Source organism: Colobus angolensis, unplaced genomic scaffold (genome assembly GCF_000951035.1).
Source record: "Colobus angolensis palliatus isolate OR3802 unplaced genomic scaffold, Cang.pa_1.0 Scaffold88, whole genome shotgun sequence".
In the NCBI taxonomy this organism is placed as follows: domain Eukaryota; kingdom Metazoa; phylum Chordata; class Mammalia; order Primates; family Cercopithecidae; genus Colobus; species Colobus angolensis.
This window is the reverse complement of record NW_012122709.1, coordinates 1,294,311-1,313,223: the sequence shown is the minus strand read 5'-3', so window position 1 is coordinate 1,313,223 and position 18,913 is coordinate 1,294,311. Positions and strand designations below refer to the sequence as shown.

The following is an 18,913-nucleotide window of genomic DNA, read 5'->3' as shown; positions in this document are numbered from 1 at the left end:
TTAATCATTCTGGAATTAAATGGTCTTTAGCAAAGTTTCTCAGTTTATTATTATTATTATTATTATTTTTTCCATAGCAGGTCGTATTCTTTTTTTTTTTTTTTTTTTTTTTTTTTTTTTTTTTTTTTTTTTTGAGGCGGAGCCTCACTCTATCGCCGGACTGGAGTGTAGTGTAGTGATCTCGGCCCAGGTTCAAGCAACTCTCCCGCCTCAGTCTCTCAAGTAGCGCGGACTACAGGCATGCGCCACCATGCTCAGCCAATTTCTGTATTTTAAGTAGAGACGGGGTTTCGCCATGTTGGCCAGGATGGTCTCAATCTGTTGACCTCGTGATCCGCCTGCCTTGGCCTCCCAAATGCTGGGATTGCAGGTGTGAGCCACGGCGCCCAGCCGTCGTATTCTTACATATTCAAAGTGTACCCTTCTCAATATAAAACTGAATTTACACTATGACAAATACAAAGACTTTTTTCCACAAAGCAATCTAAGAATCAGTATAATCTTATTAAATTTATTGTCCTCCAGGTCATAGTCATGCAAAACAAAATCATACTTATAGTTAATCTTGCAATAGTATTACATGAAACTTAAATATTTAGTATGTAATATTTACTATATGAGGTATCTGAATACAGCATTAAGTTTATAAAATAATTATGACAAAATACAAACTAATAATAAAAAACAATTATTATGTAATTTCTGTAATGACTCACAGAAAATACTTGCTAAGGAATGGAAAGGAATAAACCATGGCCTCTGAAAGATACCTTTACTAGAATTACACCACTAAAATTTCTTAGATCCTTTATGGAGGTTGCAAGAACACGAGTTAAAATATTTAAGACTTTGACAGAGCCAATATTTTAAAACTTAAAAAAATTAAATTACTTTTATTTACTTTTTTTATCATAAATAATTATACTGCAAAACGAAATTATTTTTAGAGACAGGGTCTCACTATATTGCCCAGGCTATTCCCAAACTCCTGGGCTCAAGCAAGCAATTCTACCATTTCAGCCTCCCAAGTAGCTGGCATGAAAGGTATGCACCACTGAACTGCATCAGCTAAAAAAATCTTAGTAACAGCAAAAAAAAAAAAAAAAAAAAAAAGCTGAAAAATAAGCCTGATGAGTTATCACCTATATTATTATATTGTTAAACATTTAAGTTCATTTCATTTTTGCTTGTAGGAAAAAAATTTCATAAGTCTTAGTATCCTGAAAAATATCATGAAAGACAGTATTAAATACTCTATATGCCATCTGATTTATTCCTGCTGAATTCCAATTAAGACTCTAATCAATAATTTTTAATGTTTTGTATTTGAATATACAAGGATGAAGACAGAGGCTGATTAAGGTAATTTTAGTGAGTTACAAAACAAATCCATATGTTTCACATGAGATTATTATAATGTGCTTTAATATTACAAATTCACATCCCTAGTTTTCTTCTTTGCTATATAGGCAAAAAATAAACAAAAAAAGCTCTGCATATCTTCAGGGGTATCACAGAACACATATTTAGACTATGCAACAAAAATATCCACAAACCTGAGACTGGAAAGACACCTTACAGTATTTAGAAGCTCCATAAACGCATTAATCAACATAGGTGGTTTGTGGAAAACTCATTTTTATCTATAAAAATGATGATCACTTATAATTACCACTAAAAACAATAACTGCTATTTTAAAATAGAATGTTTAAAAATATATAAGAAATTATTCATATCAATTACCTTAAAGGTGTGGGATGAGGATAGGTCACAGCTTTGGCATTCTATCACTTGTATTTTTACAACAATTATGAAAAAAAAACTTCAATTTTTAAAAATCCTTATATAAATGTTTTCCTTTCTGGGGCCACATTAATGTAATTTATTCTACATTAAAATCTCTGCTATAAGTTTAGTATTATTAAATGAAACAAGCATAAACAGGAGATGAAAAATGATAGGGTCATAATATGCTTATTATATGCCAAATATTATGTGACATGCTTTTACAGTTTTCCTTTTTGGTACCTAGACCAATAACTTATAATTATGAAAGAGGTACAGATACCACATTATGCAGATCAAAAACTGGAGGTCCAAGAAGATTAAATGACTGATTAAAACAGGACACTTAGTAAGTGGCAGAGCTGGGATTCAAACTCTGGTCTGACACCACATGTTCCCTAGAAGTCTTGTATTCGTCGTACTACCACAGAAGGCATTAAGAAGTACTGAACTGATGTGATAACTGCTTAATAAACTACTATATAATATCCATTGCATATTTTCCTCATACAATTTTTTACTATACTGAGTACTATATCATAGTGATCTGAACAGAGTTTTCTAATCTTAAATCTATAATTCAACAAATTTTGAAAGTAGACATTACACATAATTTAAAAAGTGAGACAAAATCTCACAGGGCTAAACGAAGGCAACTGAATCATTTCACGTAAGCAATCTCAAAGTTTACATTTCATGTAAACAATTTCAAACTATCTTAATAATCTAATGTCAACAGGAAAACAGAAAGATATCAAAGTTCTATATATATACACAAGTCTGGTAAGCTGAAAAAAAAACTTTTGTATGTTTCCATGTTGCTTAGTTGTTACTGTTTTCCTTTCAATGGCAAAAATGTTTGTAGGATTTACATATGCATTGGAAAAAAAATGTATAACCTATCAAAAATATCATTATCTCCCAGTGATGGGCTAATGTGGCAGTTTGATAAATCTTACCTACATTTTGAATACAGTATTTCTGAACTCAAATTTATAAGCAATCTGATGCAAATAAAAAATAACAGAATGCTGTTACACAACAGAAAATAAACAGGTTCATTATTAACTTGACATATCACAAATAATTTTACCTTTCACTATCTTATATTCCTCATCTGTAAAATGAAGACAAAAAATTCTGCCTACATTGATGTTTTAAGAATTAAAATCCTATAGAAATGCAAAGTCTCTTTAAGTCATAACTGATCAACAAGTAACTTTTAGTTGTATAGTCTAAAGAGTTTAAAAACAAGACAATCACATTTTCTATTAACTGTGATAGAGTCAGTTTAAATGAAAATATAATGAAATTCAGAGTCTGGCTTTTCCAAACACAGAGTTTGCAAAAGATATTGAATTTAGATAACTGTTAGTTGAAACATTTCCCAAACCCGAAACTGTACTTATTCTGCATATTTTAACTAGTCAAAAATGTTTACATTCTTTTTTATATTACTTATACCTTAAATTTAAATTATCTAAATTATCCCCATTGCATTGCAGTTTCTACTTATTTTTAATGCAATCTGCTGACTGGAAGATGTTTCAGTAAAAACCTTGGATAAAAGCGTAATTTTAAAAATAAACAATGAACATTATGTCCATGAAAACTGGAATATGAATTTAAACTTGTGCATTCTGTCATAAAAGAACATTATTTATTGCAGTTTACTTTTTAATGGCTTCACTGCCAAGACTCCATAGAACCTCAAAGCTTTTCCTATGCACTTTTTTCTAAAAATACAAATATTGTGAACAATTCTCAATTATGTACTTTACTAAACCATTTTTGGCAATACTGAATATGTTAGCATTATTATTCCTTAACAAAATATACATAATTATTATTTACATTTATAAACCTATCAAACTATATATGTTTTCTAATACTCACTAATCTTTACAAACTTCAGATAATAAGTTAATCAGCCAGGCAGATCTTATGTAGGTAATTCCAATAGTAAAAAGATTTTCACAGAAGTTGAAAACAGATTTTGAGTAAAGAGTCCGTCAGACTTATAAGCCCAGCAGCAGGAGACTACATCATAAAAGTAGCAGCCTTCCACTGTAAAATTACTAATCCTAGTAATACAGTACATTAAACATGCCATTTCAGATATATGCCAACCTAAACTGCCACATATGGCATATCTAACTCATTATCACAGTCTGTGTTTTCATATGCAGAGACATTCTAATTTTTAAACAAGATGTCAAATACACCAGCATAACTCAAAGTGTGATAAAGCTTTGAGGGGAACATACCTTTCCTTAAACAAACAGGTATACACTTCAGAACAATTAGTTTAAAATACTACTGTAAAGAAACCATGGTTTCAAATTTTCAGTTCAGAAGCTAAAATACAAAATGGAATATCATTTTAAAGGCACAAATAGTAAAATAGTTAAATTCAAATACTATTTTGAAATAATTCAAAATTTCTTCAAAATTTTTCTCAAAAAGAATTGAATTTGACCTGCAAAAAAAAAAGCCAGTATGCAACACTTAGATTATTTCTCACTTTAAAAACAAATCATGAATTCATACCATAATATAGATATCAATTTTAAAGAAATTGGACTTTTCTTATGCTTCCTTTTTTATATTGAATTCAACCTTGAGTTATACAACTGGTATTACCAAATTATGAATAGCACTTAAATAAAGATTACACGGTGAATATTTTTATTTTAAATCCCCATCTGTCGCTTAATGTCACTTCAGCTGTTCAATTTTTTAATGTTTCTTTACACAAGTAGCCAATAATTGCACAAATCAGTATAAAATGCATGTTAGATTTTTAATCTCATTTTCTAAATGAAAAAACAGTACCATATTTTTCAGTCTTTTAAAAATTCATCTCAACTTGATAAGGGTATTAATTAAGATTCATTCTTATGTGAAATATTTATAAATGATGAAAAATCCTGCTTTATATCAACAATCAACCAAAATTCAGCAAAAAATTACATAACAGAGAATCCACTAACAAATAAATAGTAAGTTTTAATTTTCACTGACATAGCATAACAATGTTTTGACAATATACCTAACTTTAGTGTTTGAACAGCATTAAATTCACATACACACATTGTATAAATCACTCGTTTATCAAATTAAAAATAAGTATATCTTTTCATATGCCAAGAAAGCAAGAAAGGTCTACATATTGAATGAATTTAAGAAACAAGAAACTTTTTTTCTCGTATATGATCTGAATTGCTATGAATCAAAAGCAAATTGGTTAAAGATTTTCCCTGTATATAGCAAAACATTCTTCATAGACACCTGTCATTCACGAAGTGCCCTCCACCTTTTTTTTCTTCCATACTTGGCACATAACTGCTTAAACACAACTCACGTTTCTTAACATCTCTTTTCTGTATTTCTAGTTGCCCCATCTTTCCCTTTGCCTTTTCCTTTCTAAGTAAATTAGGTCTTTATAAAATCCTATTTCAATTTCCTAAGCAGAAAGTCAGAATCCAATCTAATACTCAACTATACTTTTGGACAACTGGGCAATCCATCTGCCAGACTATAAGTGTCACTATATTTATACAAATGTATACTTTTTAACTACAGTACCACTGTCAGTCATTTTATAGACACAGCAGATGTAGATTTTAAAAAATATTCTTGCTAATGAATATACCCAGGATGAATTTTTTCCGCCAGGTTTCTCTTGTTTTTCACAGGCACTAGATTGTCTCCTACCTGTACAGATATCTGTAGTGTCTCCTACCACCACTGCCCCCATACCAATAGCAATGTCCACCTTTTATCCAATCAACACCAAACTACTTTTAGACCCCTGAATACAACAGAATTGCTGCATACCTTTACGTCTATATACGCTTCAAATGACCTTCCACCTTTGTTCAACAAGCAAATTAAAATTCAGTCCCCCAAACCTTGTCAACTTCTTTTTGAAGTCTTCTTTGAAGTCTAACCCCTCCTCCCAAGACCCTGATACTAACAGAGATAATTTCAACTTCTAGATATAATTCTTCATTATACAGTTATCAAACTTATAACCTGGTATCCATCTAAGATTTCAGGGCATTGTACACTTAGTTCTAAACCCAACAAAGCCCACTCATGTTCATAAAACTTAAAATTTGTGACAAAGCAGGGCACAGGGAAACAGACAAGTAAAGAAACACTATGATAGGGTTATTTTAACCCACTGTTCTCCACCACTTTTGAAAATATAAATAAAATTTACAAAAATGTGGAAGACTAATCACAAGGCATGAAAGAGTGTATCTATTAAATCTTAGATGTTTCACTGGTTTATTATGATAAAAATCAAACAATGTATTAATACAAGAAAAACACACTTATTTCATGTATCTCTTTAAATTGCATATATTTACAAAGTATGTAAAGATGCCACAATATCCCAAACTCAATAACTTCCCTAAAATTTTGATTTCAAATAAAGTAACATATACTAATACCTTCATATTTAAGTTGGTCAAACTATAAGCAAATAAGTTCCCCTCTACTATACAGATGGTATTTTTTTCTTTTTTCTTGGCAATTTAGAAAAGTAAATTGTCCAGTTTCTAAATGTAACAATGTAACCACCCCCAACAAAGTCACATGTTAACTTCCCCACTATAGCTGGGAAAGAAGATATTAAAATATATTACAAATAAAATATTTAGTAAGCATACTTCTAATATGTCACTTTAATTTGATGGTTAGTACTCAAGAAAAATCATGATTGGTCTTTGTTCCTCATTGAACATATGGCCATGTGGCCATAAATAAACTGTAATGTGATATAGCTATAAAATCTTGTAGTATATATACTTTTAATTACTTTATTAATAACTAAATCTTAAACTCATGTTGCTTAAGTTATTTTAAAGGTAGTCTCCATTTCAGAGGTGGCTTTAACATACTCTCCACAATACTGGATTTCAGTTTCTTTCACGCAGCATAGCATGCTAAACAGAACACAAAATTCCCATCATACTCCACTGTACCTAGCCAATACCTACCGTAACACTCCTATGCATTTCTCATTCATTTAAATTTCTTAAATCATTACTGAAGTAAACTAGAAGTGTAATGAAACACTAAAGATGGACTGCCTTCTATATCCACTGTATTGGTATTACATGAGCACTTCACAGAAGAAATCTCAAACTGTTCATTCAGTCATTCATTCACATATTCATGTAAATTTCCAGTGCCACCTACTGTTAAACAATTGGGCTGTATGTTAAACACACAGCAGGTAAGAAGGATGCCATAAACTCCCCACATCAGTGGACCTTAATCCAATTACTCAATTGATGTGAGTAAAGACTATCACAAATTGTTTTTTGTTTTAATTTGGCACTGTAGAAGGAAAAGTCTTCAAAATCACACTAAGTACTTTTATGATTGTATTAGAAAGTAGTTCTTAAGCCTATAACACAATGAAGATAATATCATAATTCAAATTAACTAAGTAGACCAACTTAATGAAATGAATAGCTAAGAAAGAGAAAACAGTGATGTTTTCAAATTAATAATTACTGGACAATACAACTACATTTCTACTTATGTTGCCTTACAATTAGCCTCATGCTTATTTTTTAATCATGACATTTTATATATTAAAGCAAATGTTATGAATACTCACCCAAATACGCTATATTTAAGGGTGTTATTATAAAAGGCATAAAAACATGGAAAATACATATATTATTAAAATAATTCTTGAAAACAAAATTTAACTTAGAAAGCCTACTTTTTAAATGAAAGTCAATACTCTAACCAAAAATTAAAATTTAGAAGTATAGCTAAGGAATGGTGAAAGCAAGAAAAAAAAAGTACAAATGAAGAAAAATAACAACGCTACAGAAATCTAATCACCTTAAAAACACTGCCACTTTCAAACAGTATAATTAAGGGAAGAGAGAAAATGACCAAGCTACATGTTCCAGGAAATATAACCTATGATATCCTAAATTTCTAAAAGAAATTTGCTAATGACCAAAGAGCACCTTGCCTATGTTCCCTTAGCGTAGCACATGAACTAAAATAATAATAATAATGGCAAAATAACCACTAGGCCATCGTGACAGTTTAAAATATATATATATTCATTTTAAGACTAGGAGAGAAAGGAGGTAAGGACTTATTTCCTCAGAGTCACATCCAAAAGGGAGGGGGAAAAAAAAGTAGAACAAAACAAGAGAATGAAGTACCTACTACAATTGCACCACAAATTCAGAAAACACATTTCAAAGCTACAGGACAATTACTGGCATTAGAGAAACCTTATGTAAATCACTTAATATCTTGGTACCTTGGTTTTCTCAACTGTTAAATCAAAGTTTTAGAAGAGATCATCTGAACTTCATCACTTTGATCTATTTGCACAACTTATTCAAATCCTTTAAATAAAAAGTCTCTCAGCTATTCCTAAGTGTTGTCCTAAATCTTTAACAGAGATGCTACAATATAAAAAAAATTAAAACAAAAATCTAAGGAGAAAATAGCAAAACAAAAATCTGAGGAGAAAATAGCAAAGCAAAACTTCTCAGGGTAAAGCAAAGTATGCCTTTACTCCTTGAATGGAGAAAAGATACACTGTAATAATTCTAAGTAATGATTACCAAATTGTTGCCTACACCAGAGTTTATAGGAAGCATCTGATACATATGCAGAATAATTAACAAGAGAAAGCTTCCAGGCCTACTTAACACTAAAGAATGAAACCAAGTTTTAAAAAAAATTACCTTTACCACTTTTTAAAGAAATCATCATATATTAGTTGCAGAAAAATAAAAACACAGGTTATCCAAAGAATAATTAAGGACTAAGTATGTGAATGAGCTCTCCCAGTAAGAGCTTACTTGCCTCCAACACTAACCACTTTAAAACCAGGTATTTCAAGAATTAATATGACCAAAATTAAAAAGCTACAGTTCTTCTAAAATATTTAGCAACATAAAAAGGAAACAAAACTATGTTTTTGTTTTTGTTTTTAAATAGCAGGTACCCCATTACCTACTATTCTGTGTTACTGAAATGCACTACTATTGGTTCTATTCTGCCCTTCCCCCCAGATTAGATCTTAAAATACAGTCTCATTTCAGTCCAGTCTATTTTCTAGAGCAGCAAATTACTAACAATTTAAATGAAGACAATCTTCTTTAATATCAGAATGATTTTTTTAGACCTAAGTAAACTGGGAGTAAGCATTTATTGTATCCTAGAAGAAATGCAAGATTTGAAATCTTATTTAATTAACAAACTTCTCTGAAAACTTATACTGTGAGTAAAATTATGGAGCCATGAGAGTATAACTATTCTCAAACATCTTTAAAATGAACTGAAAATTTCTTCCACAGAACTTTGAAAAGTATGCTCAGTTTCACAAGGAAGGTAAAAAAAACACTACTATCTAAAATTTTTAAATTACTGAGTTTGCAATACAGTTTATCAGAAATTAGAAATATATTGAACATCATTATGACATAAACAGGTCTTGAAACAAAAAATAAAAATATAACATTAATTTTCAGTATAACCTATTGAATAAAATTCATTGAAAAATTGACAAAAATGTTTTATTTTCCAGACCAAATAATCTTACCTTAATCATTTTGTTGTTAAAAACCTCAAGACATTAATTTCATTTTTCATCTGTTCCTGCCAACAATGCTATGACAGGCCCTGCAGGAAGCAGTAAAATATCAGTGATGGAGTGCAGATAGTAGGTGTTTTCATGATCAAGATTTGTCATAGAAAAGGATATCCATACAGTGGTGTGAAACTTGGAAAATACTGAAAACATCTCAAAAAGTTTGTCAGTGTAAATAATTCTCTTTTTTACTTGTAGTCTTAAAATGTTTATTCTTATTCAATGTCTTATTAAACAAAGTTAAAAATTATAGCAAAAGTAGATATGTGAAATTTTAAAGTATTTTTGTATTGATAAGAATTGATTAAAAATAGTTAATCATGTCAAAAATGAAAAACTTTGATTAGAGAATAAAATAATTTATGTTTTAAAGTATTGGAATGAATCTCTTGACCTCTAGATAGCATAGCTTTAATCTTATTTCTTTTAACTACTATAATTACCAACTATTCATAATTAAAGTAAAAATTATTTTCTTCTCAAGTAGTATCTTCAGTATCAATCAGTTATTACCAATATTGGTAAATATTCCTTCAGGAAAAATACACAGTTTCCAAAAGTGTTAGAAAAAAAATCTGTGAAAACTTCAAAACTTAATTACTCTTTGGTAAATAACAAATTATATTCAGTGGATACCAAAACATTCAGATTAGTAAAGTTAGTAGAAAAGTCAAAGCTATAAAACTGTTTTACAAAGACTTCGAATGGTTTTTACATTCCAAATTATTTTGAGATAATACAGATTTTGCCAGATTTCGTTTAAATGTATTTTTACTTTTGAATATATTGTCTATTTAAGGGCTGATTAATGAACAGGACTGTGATATCTATATTCACTGGGAATACTATTAGAACACACAAGAAACTTGCACATATGTCATAGATGCATACTCAAAGTCAATACTTCAAACAGATTGAGAAATTAAAAACAACAGAAATAAATGACAGACTAAGTTTTTGAGATTCTGACTAAATTTCAATTTACTTGTAATTAAATGTGGGAAATATTTCAATAGGACTCATTAAGTTCAAAATCTTAAAAATATTTTTAATATGCTACACCTGTCCTGTTTGTTGGAACACTTCAAACTACTCTGCAAAGTTTACTTGCCAAAGCCATCAATATTCTAAAAAGATACAACTTAAATATTACATTTTTTAACTTCCTATAAAAAATAAATGGTAATCTGAGATAATATTTTTAAAAAAACTACCAAGTACTTCCACTTATTTCCACTCATTTTTTTAAATATGTACTGGTGGAATCGTGAAATGTAAATGCTTCTCACTTAAGGTTATTTTCTTTTTATTTCTATACCTAAAGACCCTATCCTTGTTTTATGTACATTCTAACAGATTCATGAAAAATCAATTTAGTTGAAAATATTTCCATATTAAAGATATGGGAAAGCTGATGCCATATCTTTAAAGAATAAGATGAGGAAAATGGAAACTTCATCAACCCAAGTATCAGAAAGTATTGAAAACCACTACTTCATTCCTTGCGTGTTGCGTTTTATACCATGACACTTCAGTCTCTAAGGGTCAGGATAATTAAGCTCCATAGCAGCTGCAGTGCAACGTGAGATTATACACTGTTGCAGTTCCCACCAGTCCAGTCCAATTACCTGTAGTATTCCAGTACTGAACAAGTGACAACTAACCTCTTCTCTCTAGTCACTTGTTCCCACTGGTCTACTGATAAATGTTAAAACAAACTAACCTCTTTTTGGAAAAGACTGCAAAGCTGAATGCACCTGCTGCAGGCTGCAATGATGAGTCCCAGAGAGATGTTTGTCAGTCAGATCTCTGCAGATGTTGTTTAACTTTATGCTAAAGCTGTATCCAAAGATGGAAATGAGATGGCAATCAAGCACAAATCTCCCACCTTCGTCCCCCCAGTTTTATTTTGAAAAGCAGCACTTACTCAAAAAAGTTGTGTTTTAAAATATAGCTCCACTAAACTGGACACAACTAAGACTCTATAGTTAAAAATTCTATGGTAAAAAATATTTATTAGGTGCTGAAATTTAGTTAACAAGTGACATAATATGTAGTCAATAAATGTAATTTGTGTCATTTAATAATATTTTTTAAAAATTAATTGTCGGAAGCCAGAGCAAAAAAACCCCAAATAATACAACTATAAAATACATAACTTTTTAATTGATGGTTGTCGGTCAGGTTTTTAGTAATATCACATACTCCTTAGCATTTTCAAGACACATAATATTTCCTCTTGCTGTATGAAACATCTTCAATACATAAGTATTGAACTATATCACCAAATGTGTTCACTATGTTTAAACTATTCCTGAAATCCTTTGGGGAAGCATTTGCAAGACAATGTTGTTAGATATATTTCGTTACAATGACACAAATTTTAAATGAGCTATTTTTCCAGAGCCCAGAAAGCATCAAAAAGCAAATTTCAAAGTGACATTGTGTGTATGATTCATGAAAACACCAACACTATAAATTGATGAGGTCTTATAACTTGCTATATCAATATCAAAATGATACAAAAAGGAATCAAATAAAATGTACAGCTAAAATTTTTAGTGTTATCTTTCTAAAAACCCCACAAAACATTTGCATACACAAGATAAGAATAAAATTGTATCTTGTGGAAATTGTAATGTCAATATAGATTGTGCTATGCCAGTAATGTTCCTTCCTATGTTAAGATTTTGTATTGCTTAAAGTAAGAAAATAAAGTATTAAAAAAATTAAACCAAAATACAGCAAATTTTCAGATACTAATGTTTAAGTAAAGGATTATGTTTCTCCTTCAACTCTAGATATAGAGATAAAACATAAAAGTAACCCTAACAATAGGTAGTGTGTCAAATAAACATTACAACTTTAAGATTCAAGGAAAAACACTTTAGCAACTCTTTGAAGATACTAAAATCAAAGGTAGAACCTAGTGTAATGATAACTATCCTATTAATCCCACCCAACAATGTTGGAAATTACATTGTTTTATTTTCTCTACTCGTTACAGTTCTATTTATCATAAATTTAGCCTTAAAATATATACCAATAAATGTCCAATATTCTTTGCATCTAAGATCAAAGTACAGACTGCAACTTTTAGAAGCTGTAAGAGATTCACATTCATATGTACTACCAATATCATAATACTCTTCCTTCAATGATGTAAACAGAAATAATGTTTTAAATTTATTATCTCCTCTGATTTGCAAAAAATTATCATAATTATACAATTCTAGTTCTAAAGTTTAATTTGGCCACTATATTTTCCCCTTTTCAAAATAAAAGCAATGTTGGGTCTTTCCTTCCCTATAAAAAATTTCACTTACATTCTGCTTTTTTATGATTTAAAAAAACATATAATGGTTTGTGTTTTTTTAAAAAAGCACCACCCAATTTGGACAGTAAGAAAAATTGAAATATAATGAATGTACAAATAATAAGTTAAAATTTTAAATTAGGAACCATAAAATGAAATATTTTTCATTAAATGTGATCCTAGTTTTATAACCACAAATACTAAAACAGTGTAAAATAGACACGGATTCCAACATTATAATGAAGGATTCTGTTTGACTGATGTAATGAATATCATATAATAGAATAAAAATAAGTATACTATGATATGCTCTAAGATCTAAGAAATGTAAGAAAATATTTATTGCATACATCCGTTATCATTTCCAACCAATAATGCACTCAGTAAGTTTTTCGGATTACCTACCTGAATCATCCATTAAATAATTTCTACAGATAAAAATCAGTATGTTTATTAACAAAACCTAAACATATCCTTATGCCAAATAAAAGAATAAAAATAAACTATCATCATTCTGAAAAGGCATACAATAATATATTCCTCAAACCAAGAAAGCTGTTTTTTACTACAAAGTAACTTGCTATAAACTAATTATAAAAAGATATATAAGCAAATCAAATTGGCTTGCTCTAATCATGTAAGAAAAAAAGGTATATTCCTAAACCACCAGAATTAAGTCAGTACTCTGTAAGATTTGATTTTGAAATAGATAAATGGATTACGTAGTACAGCAAAAATGATCTACTTGTAGATCATTTTATCTGATTGCAGTAATTGAAGAATACATTTTACAATTCCTCATCACACAATTTTCTCAAGTTTGTTATTTAATACATGACATTGAAAAACACAATGCAATATCCAGCTGTACAAACTGTCAAATTAATGTACAAAAATGTTTTCTTCATCTCAACTATAATTTTTTAAAAATTACTCATAAAGGCAGGGTTGCTTAAGATATTTTCTAAAGAAATAAGAAAAACAAATAAGCATACAAGGAAATTATATTGGCTATATTTTTTTAAAGCACCTATTGTTTGAGTTAAAATGTATTAAAATGTCCCCAAAGTGTGTCTGTATTCGGTGTTATACATCCTGAAGAAAGTTTTCGAAAACACACTAGTATTTTAACTAAACCTTACAAACACAATTACATTGTTTAAAAACTTGAGTAATTTGAGAAAATCCATTAGGTTATACAACTAAAGTAGACTTTTCCCCAAATATGCTCTCTTACCAAATAAGAAACAGAAAAAGGCTTCATGAAATAAGCATCGGCATATTTATTCTAGTAGATTACGACAGTCATAAATTCATAAATATACATATATATATAGCTTTAAGAACTTCATATATGTATGAAAGACACAAAAATGGGATTCCAAATGATTCATTAATCCTATAAGAAATTCTTTATAACTTAGTGATTAGATCACAGTTTAGCTCATCTGAGATGTGCAAGGTAAGTGTCCCTTACGTACATCTGAGTAAGAGAAACTGAAAAGAGCTCAGAGCCTATGTTGAAGAATACCGGGATCTTAAATTATTCTGCAGACTTGTGGTCAAGCGTGAAGAGAAAGACTATTAAAATTAAAGTCTATCTGAAGCAAAGAGATTATCTGCCCAAACAGGTAATAATCTGGTTAAAATTGTATTTTAATACAAACTGTTCAGAATTCTTTAAGCTTCTTATAAACTACAAGGCTTTATTTTATCCTTAACATTGATCCCACACTGTGTGATTGGTTTCCACCTGTTACCGGCAAAGTATAGCCTTCTTTTATCCGACATTTCAACTCACATTTGATCAGGTTACGTCACTACACACTCGAAATTTTATTCAACGCATTCCAGCTTTCCACTTTTTTCCAACAGATATTCTTGCTCTATACAAATAACATGCCTCAGAACTATAAATAAAATACTCAATTTCAATGTAGTAAGCAAAAAATGTACAACTAAGTGGACCAAAAACAAAAGATCTAATTCTCAGTGCACCCTTTCCAACCCACTGAAAATAAACTATATTCAAATGAAAAGGCATTTAATTTACTATTTGGAATATCCTTGATAAACACTAATTTTCTGTAACATCCCTGCACATCTGATACCACCTCATGTATAATGCAAAAAAGCTATTTCATTTTCATCTATTGACAGTGAATTTAATTTACCATTGCACCTCTTTTCCTAGAACTATCACATTATTAATTCTGCAATCAAGCTCTTTTGAGCGCTTTTATTTGTATTAAGGGTTTTCACAATTCCATATTGATTATTTTTTATCATAATATACCTTTTAAATATATGAATGGGAATACGTTAGCAAACTGTCTTAATGCATAAGGGAAGTTTCAGAGACAAGGACAGCCATCTGCAAAACTACACTCACAGGAAACAAACTTTAGAGGAACATCGTGTCTAATATATTACATTTTAGTTTAATAAGTTTAATGTTTACAAAAAATACTACATTTAATTTCTAAAACTGAATGATAGTTTCAACCATTCTAAAACCTTCTTATCCAGTATAATGGTCTGTTTCTAACACCAAGTGATTGGCTATGAAAAAGAAGTCCTCCAAATGTTCTGCTTACATTCATGCCAGATGTCTTTGCTGTATTAAAGAACTCTTACTGAATTAGATCACTGAAAGCAAATCAGCTTTTCTTTTCCACCAGGAAGAAAAAAATTAAAGCAATATTGGTTCCCTCAGCACTGAATTAACGTTTTTGATAGCCATAAAGATAAAATAACCTTTAAAAAAAAATCGCAGAAAGCTAGATTTAAATAAAAGCAAATCAGCTGATAATGTTTTATCTAGGAAATGTACTACTCAATTAGAGACTTTTCTCTTAAACCTAAAATACATATAGTGATTAGCAAAATATAAAAAAGAAAAAGAAAAAGATGGACATGCAGAACTATTTAACACTTAAGAAGGCATACTTGAAAGTAAAAAACAAAAAATTTATACCACCTAGGAAACTTTCCATATTCCAGTAGGTTACTGTACTACACTAACTGTCAACATATTTAATGAAATTTAGCTCTTAAGTTAACATGAATTCTGAAGCATTATTTTACTTCTTGCATAACAGAATAAATTTCCTTATATCAATTGCATTAAAACTGAAATATTTAAAAAATCTGAAGAGGCAACATTTGTCCTCTTTACTTCACTCCAAGGCCAACAAACAAAGCAATGAAGCAGAAAGAGGTACATAATGGATTCAGAAGTAAATGGTCCATTCTTTAAGAAGCCTCCCTACCCCCCTCTTCGGAATTCACTCTAAGCTAATTGTCATTACAATGATGTCTGAAAACTTCAGAAGAACCCTATTTCCTGATGCCAGCTGTCCAGGTTTCTATCTTGAAATTTTTGAATTTTTTTGCTAATAAGAATTATTCAGAAATACCTGAATCATCTTGCAACTGGTCTAATTCACATACACAGTACAACAATTATAGGAAAAAGGCATAATCAACAATAGAAATAACCTGAAAATTTTTCCACAACATACTCCAATAAAGCAATATCTAAATAAAGTCTCCAGTATTGTTTAAAAATTCTTTCAAGACACCATACAACACATGTAGGTCTTTCTTTCCTGTGGGGAGCTCATCAAACAATCTCTTCACCATTGCACCTACCTGGGTAAAAATCTTTGGACTTAGACAGCTTGATGGTGGCTCCAGTTTCTTTTTGCAACTGAACAATTGTCTGTCCTCCCTTCCCAATTATAGATCCAGCAGCATAACTAGGTATGAGAACCTTTAGAAAATACTGGCCGTCTTCTGAAAAATGCAAAGAAATATACTCGGTTAACACAGTATTTCAAACTTTGTATCCCCTCTCCACCCTCAAGAGAGAAAAACAGCAACTAAAGCACTGGGTATGTAACTGCAGGAAATACGAAGTTAAACATGTTTTGAGAATGAAAATAAGCCAATTACACTGAAAAACAAATATGTACAAAATGTTTCCCATTTTATAGGATTTATACTTTCAAGCTTGGAATTAAAATATAAACATATTCTATTATTTTGCAGCACTGTAAAGACTGGTGACTAAATTCCAGTTGTTACTCCAAACATGGAAATCTTCCAATTCTGTCTGTGGCAAAATGAACTGACCCTTTAACAAAACTTCAGAGATTTATAAGATGACAAACCTTCACTTAACATATTGAAAAAGAAGAAAAGCCCAGGACTGTAAATAGTGATGAGCTGTATTTATTTGTCATTAACAGACACATAAGGACTACAATTAGCCATTGCCTATATCCTACTTAAAGTCCGCAAAACAACCATTCTCCTACCAAATAATCCACTCAAACTGTGGGGTGTATTCCAAGTCTTCAATAACTACAAGAAAATAACTCAGTGTGGTGGACTGGCAAATCTAACTAATCCTAGTGCATTTCTTTAGCAGTTCTTAGTCTACCGTGAGCTCCTTTAAGCTCATTAATTAAAGGACCTTAAGAAGAATTTTGCCAATACTAAAAAGCTTAGGAGTCATTTATATTAAATACTATTAAAAGTGACAAAACAGATAATGTTCCTTTCCCAAAATAATCACAACTTTTAAAACGGAGAGGGAGTCGAAGAACTACGAAAAATAAAATGAAATGTTTTAGAAAATAAAGCCAACTCCACAAACTTTAATTCCCATCAACTTGATCACGTCTTATACAGGAGACACCCCGGTAAATCCAGCTTTCTTAATGTGAATGAATGTTCCAAATGTTGCGGTGTGCCACTCAAAAGACCCCCATCCGTCTACAACGCATATGCTGGAGATAAATTCACCTCTGCTTCGATGCATTGGGTGCATTGTTAAGATGACTCCAGTGCAAATGAAGAAGCGATATCGGTCCCGTTAAAACTCATCTTCCAAGGAAGCGCAGGATGTTAACTAACAAGTCACCGTTCCAGACACCCCCAACCTCGTATGTACCCCCCTGAAGACAAATCAATGAAATATTTGCACCGACAATCTAAGTGCAGTAAGGGCATGCACTCATCAAGATTTTGCATACTACTTGTGGCCCAAAGCAAGAGGATGGAGAGAGGAAAAACTCTCCGGCGCCCCAATCATTCGCAATCCGCTACCCAAGTGCCATTTATTTATTTATTTTATCAGACTGTTAAACGCAGCGCGCATCTTCGGGCGGCCATCACCTCACTCCGGGGTCATCCTCCTCCTCCTCCTGAATGGACCGTCTTGCCCAGGTCTAGGATATTTACATGGTCAACCTCTGGACCGATTAAATGGAAAGATAGGTCTATTCCGAAAAACTGGTCGCCATTTTGATGAATGATAAACACAGAAATGGAAATGTGTAGGGGACAGCTAGGAGCGGGGCAGGTGCAGGGGAGGGGGCGCGGGGCAGGGGCGGGCGGCGGGGGATGGGGCCAGCGGGGAGGTGGAAGCGATACCCACCGCCCGTATTGGTCCTCTTGGTGCTGCCGGCTTCAGGGGGGGCTTCCAGCGGCCTTTTCCGCGAGTCCGGCGGGTCCAGGTCTATGGGAACCCCACTGTGGGTCCCGTTCTGCTGGATGGGAGCTGCCGCCATCATGTTTGCAGTTCCTGCCGCTGCTACCGGGAGAAGGTTCTCCCTTTTGTTTTGGCTTTTTCTTTTCTTTTTCTTTTTTTTTTTTTTTTTTTTTTTTTTTTTTTTGCGTTTGGGGTTTCTTAAGGTTTTTTTTTTTTAATCGGATCAATATAAATCTCTTTAAGAAAAAAAGCAATGTTGCTGGTTTGTTCTCACTGGGGAGGGGGCAGGGCTGAGGAGCAGCTGCAGTGCAGTGTCAGAAAGGAGACAGGGGAATGGAGGGGGTGTGAGAGACGGAGGGTGAAAGAAGAAGAAGAAAGGAGAGAGGGGGAGAGAGTGGAGAAGGGAGAGGGGCGAGTGAATGAGCGGGAGGAGGGGACCGGGGAGGACGGGCAGAGGGAGTGGGAGAGCGCGAGGGCTGGCGGGGCGCGGGGAGAAGCCGAGGAGGAGGGGAGAGTGAGGGAAAGAGTGAATGAGCAGGAGGAGGGGAAGGAGGTGGATGTCGAGAAAAGCAGCGAGCGGCAGAGGAGGGCAGAAGCCGGGAAGGAGCGCGGCGGTCCCCGCGCCGCGCTAGCGCTGCGCTCGCTCCCGCTGCTGGTGTT

At 32.0% G+C, this 18,913-nt stretch overlaps 1 protein-coding gene across 5 annotated transcripts in view; it reads right to left on the bottom strand.

The window, feature by feature from the left end:
* The window catches only part of NOVA1 (neuro-oncological ventral antigen 1), a 151,078-nt gene extending 132,173 nt beyond the window's left edge, over positions 1 to 18,905 (bottom strand). For 3 of the 5 annotated variants that reach the window (XM_011930706.1, XM_011930707.1, XM_011930710.1), the window contains exons 1-2: positions 18,200 to 18,905; positions 16,408 to 16,551 (exon numbers count right to left, since the gene is read on the bottom strand). In XM_011930706.1, the coding sequence (XP_011786096.1) occupies positions 16,408 to 16,551; positions 18,200 to 18,335 (280 nt within the window). In that variant the 5' untranslated portion in view covers positions 18,336 to 18,905. Of the gene's footprint in view, positions 1 to 16,407; positions 16,552 to 16,928; positions 17,069 to 17,565; positions 18,076 to 18,199 lie in introns of those variants that run through there. The other 2 variants (XM_011930708.1, XM_011930709.1) reach the window with 2 other exon arrangements.
* Between the last annotated feature and the right edge of the window lie 8 nt (positions 18,906 to 18,913).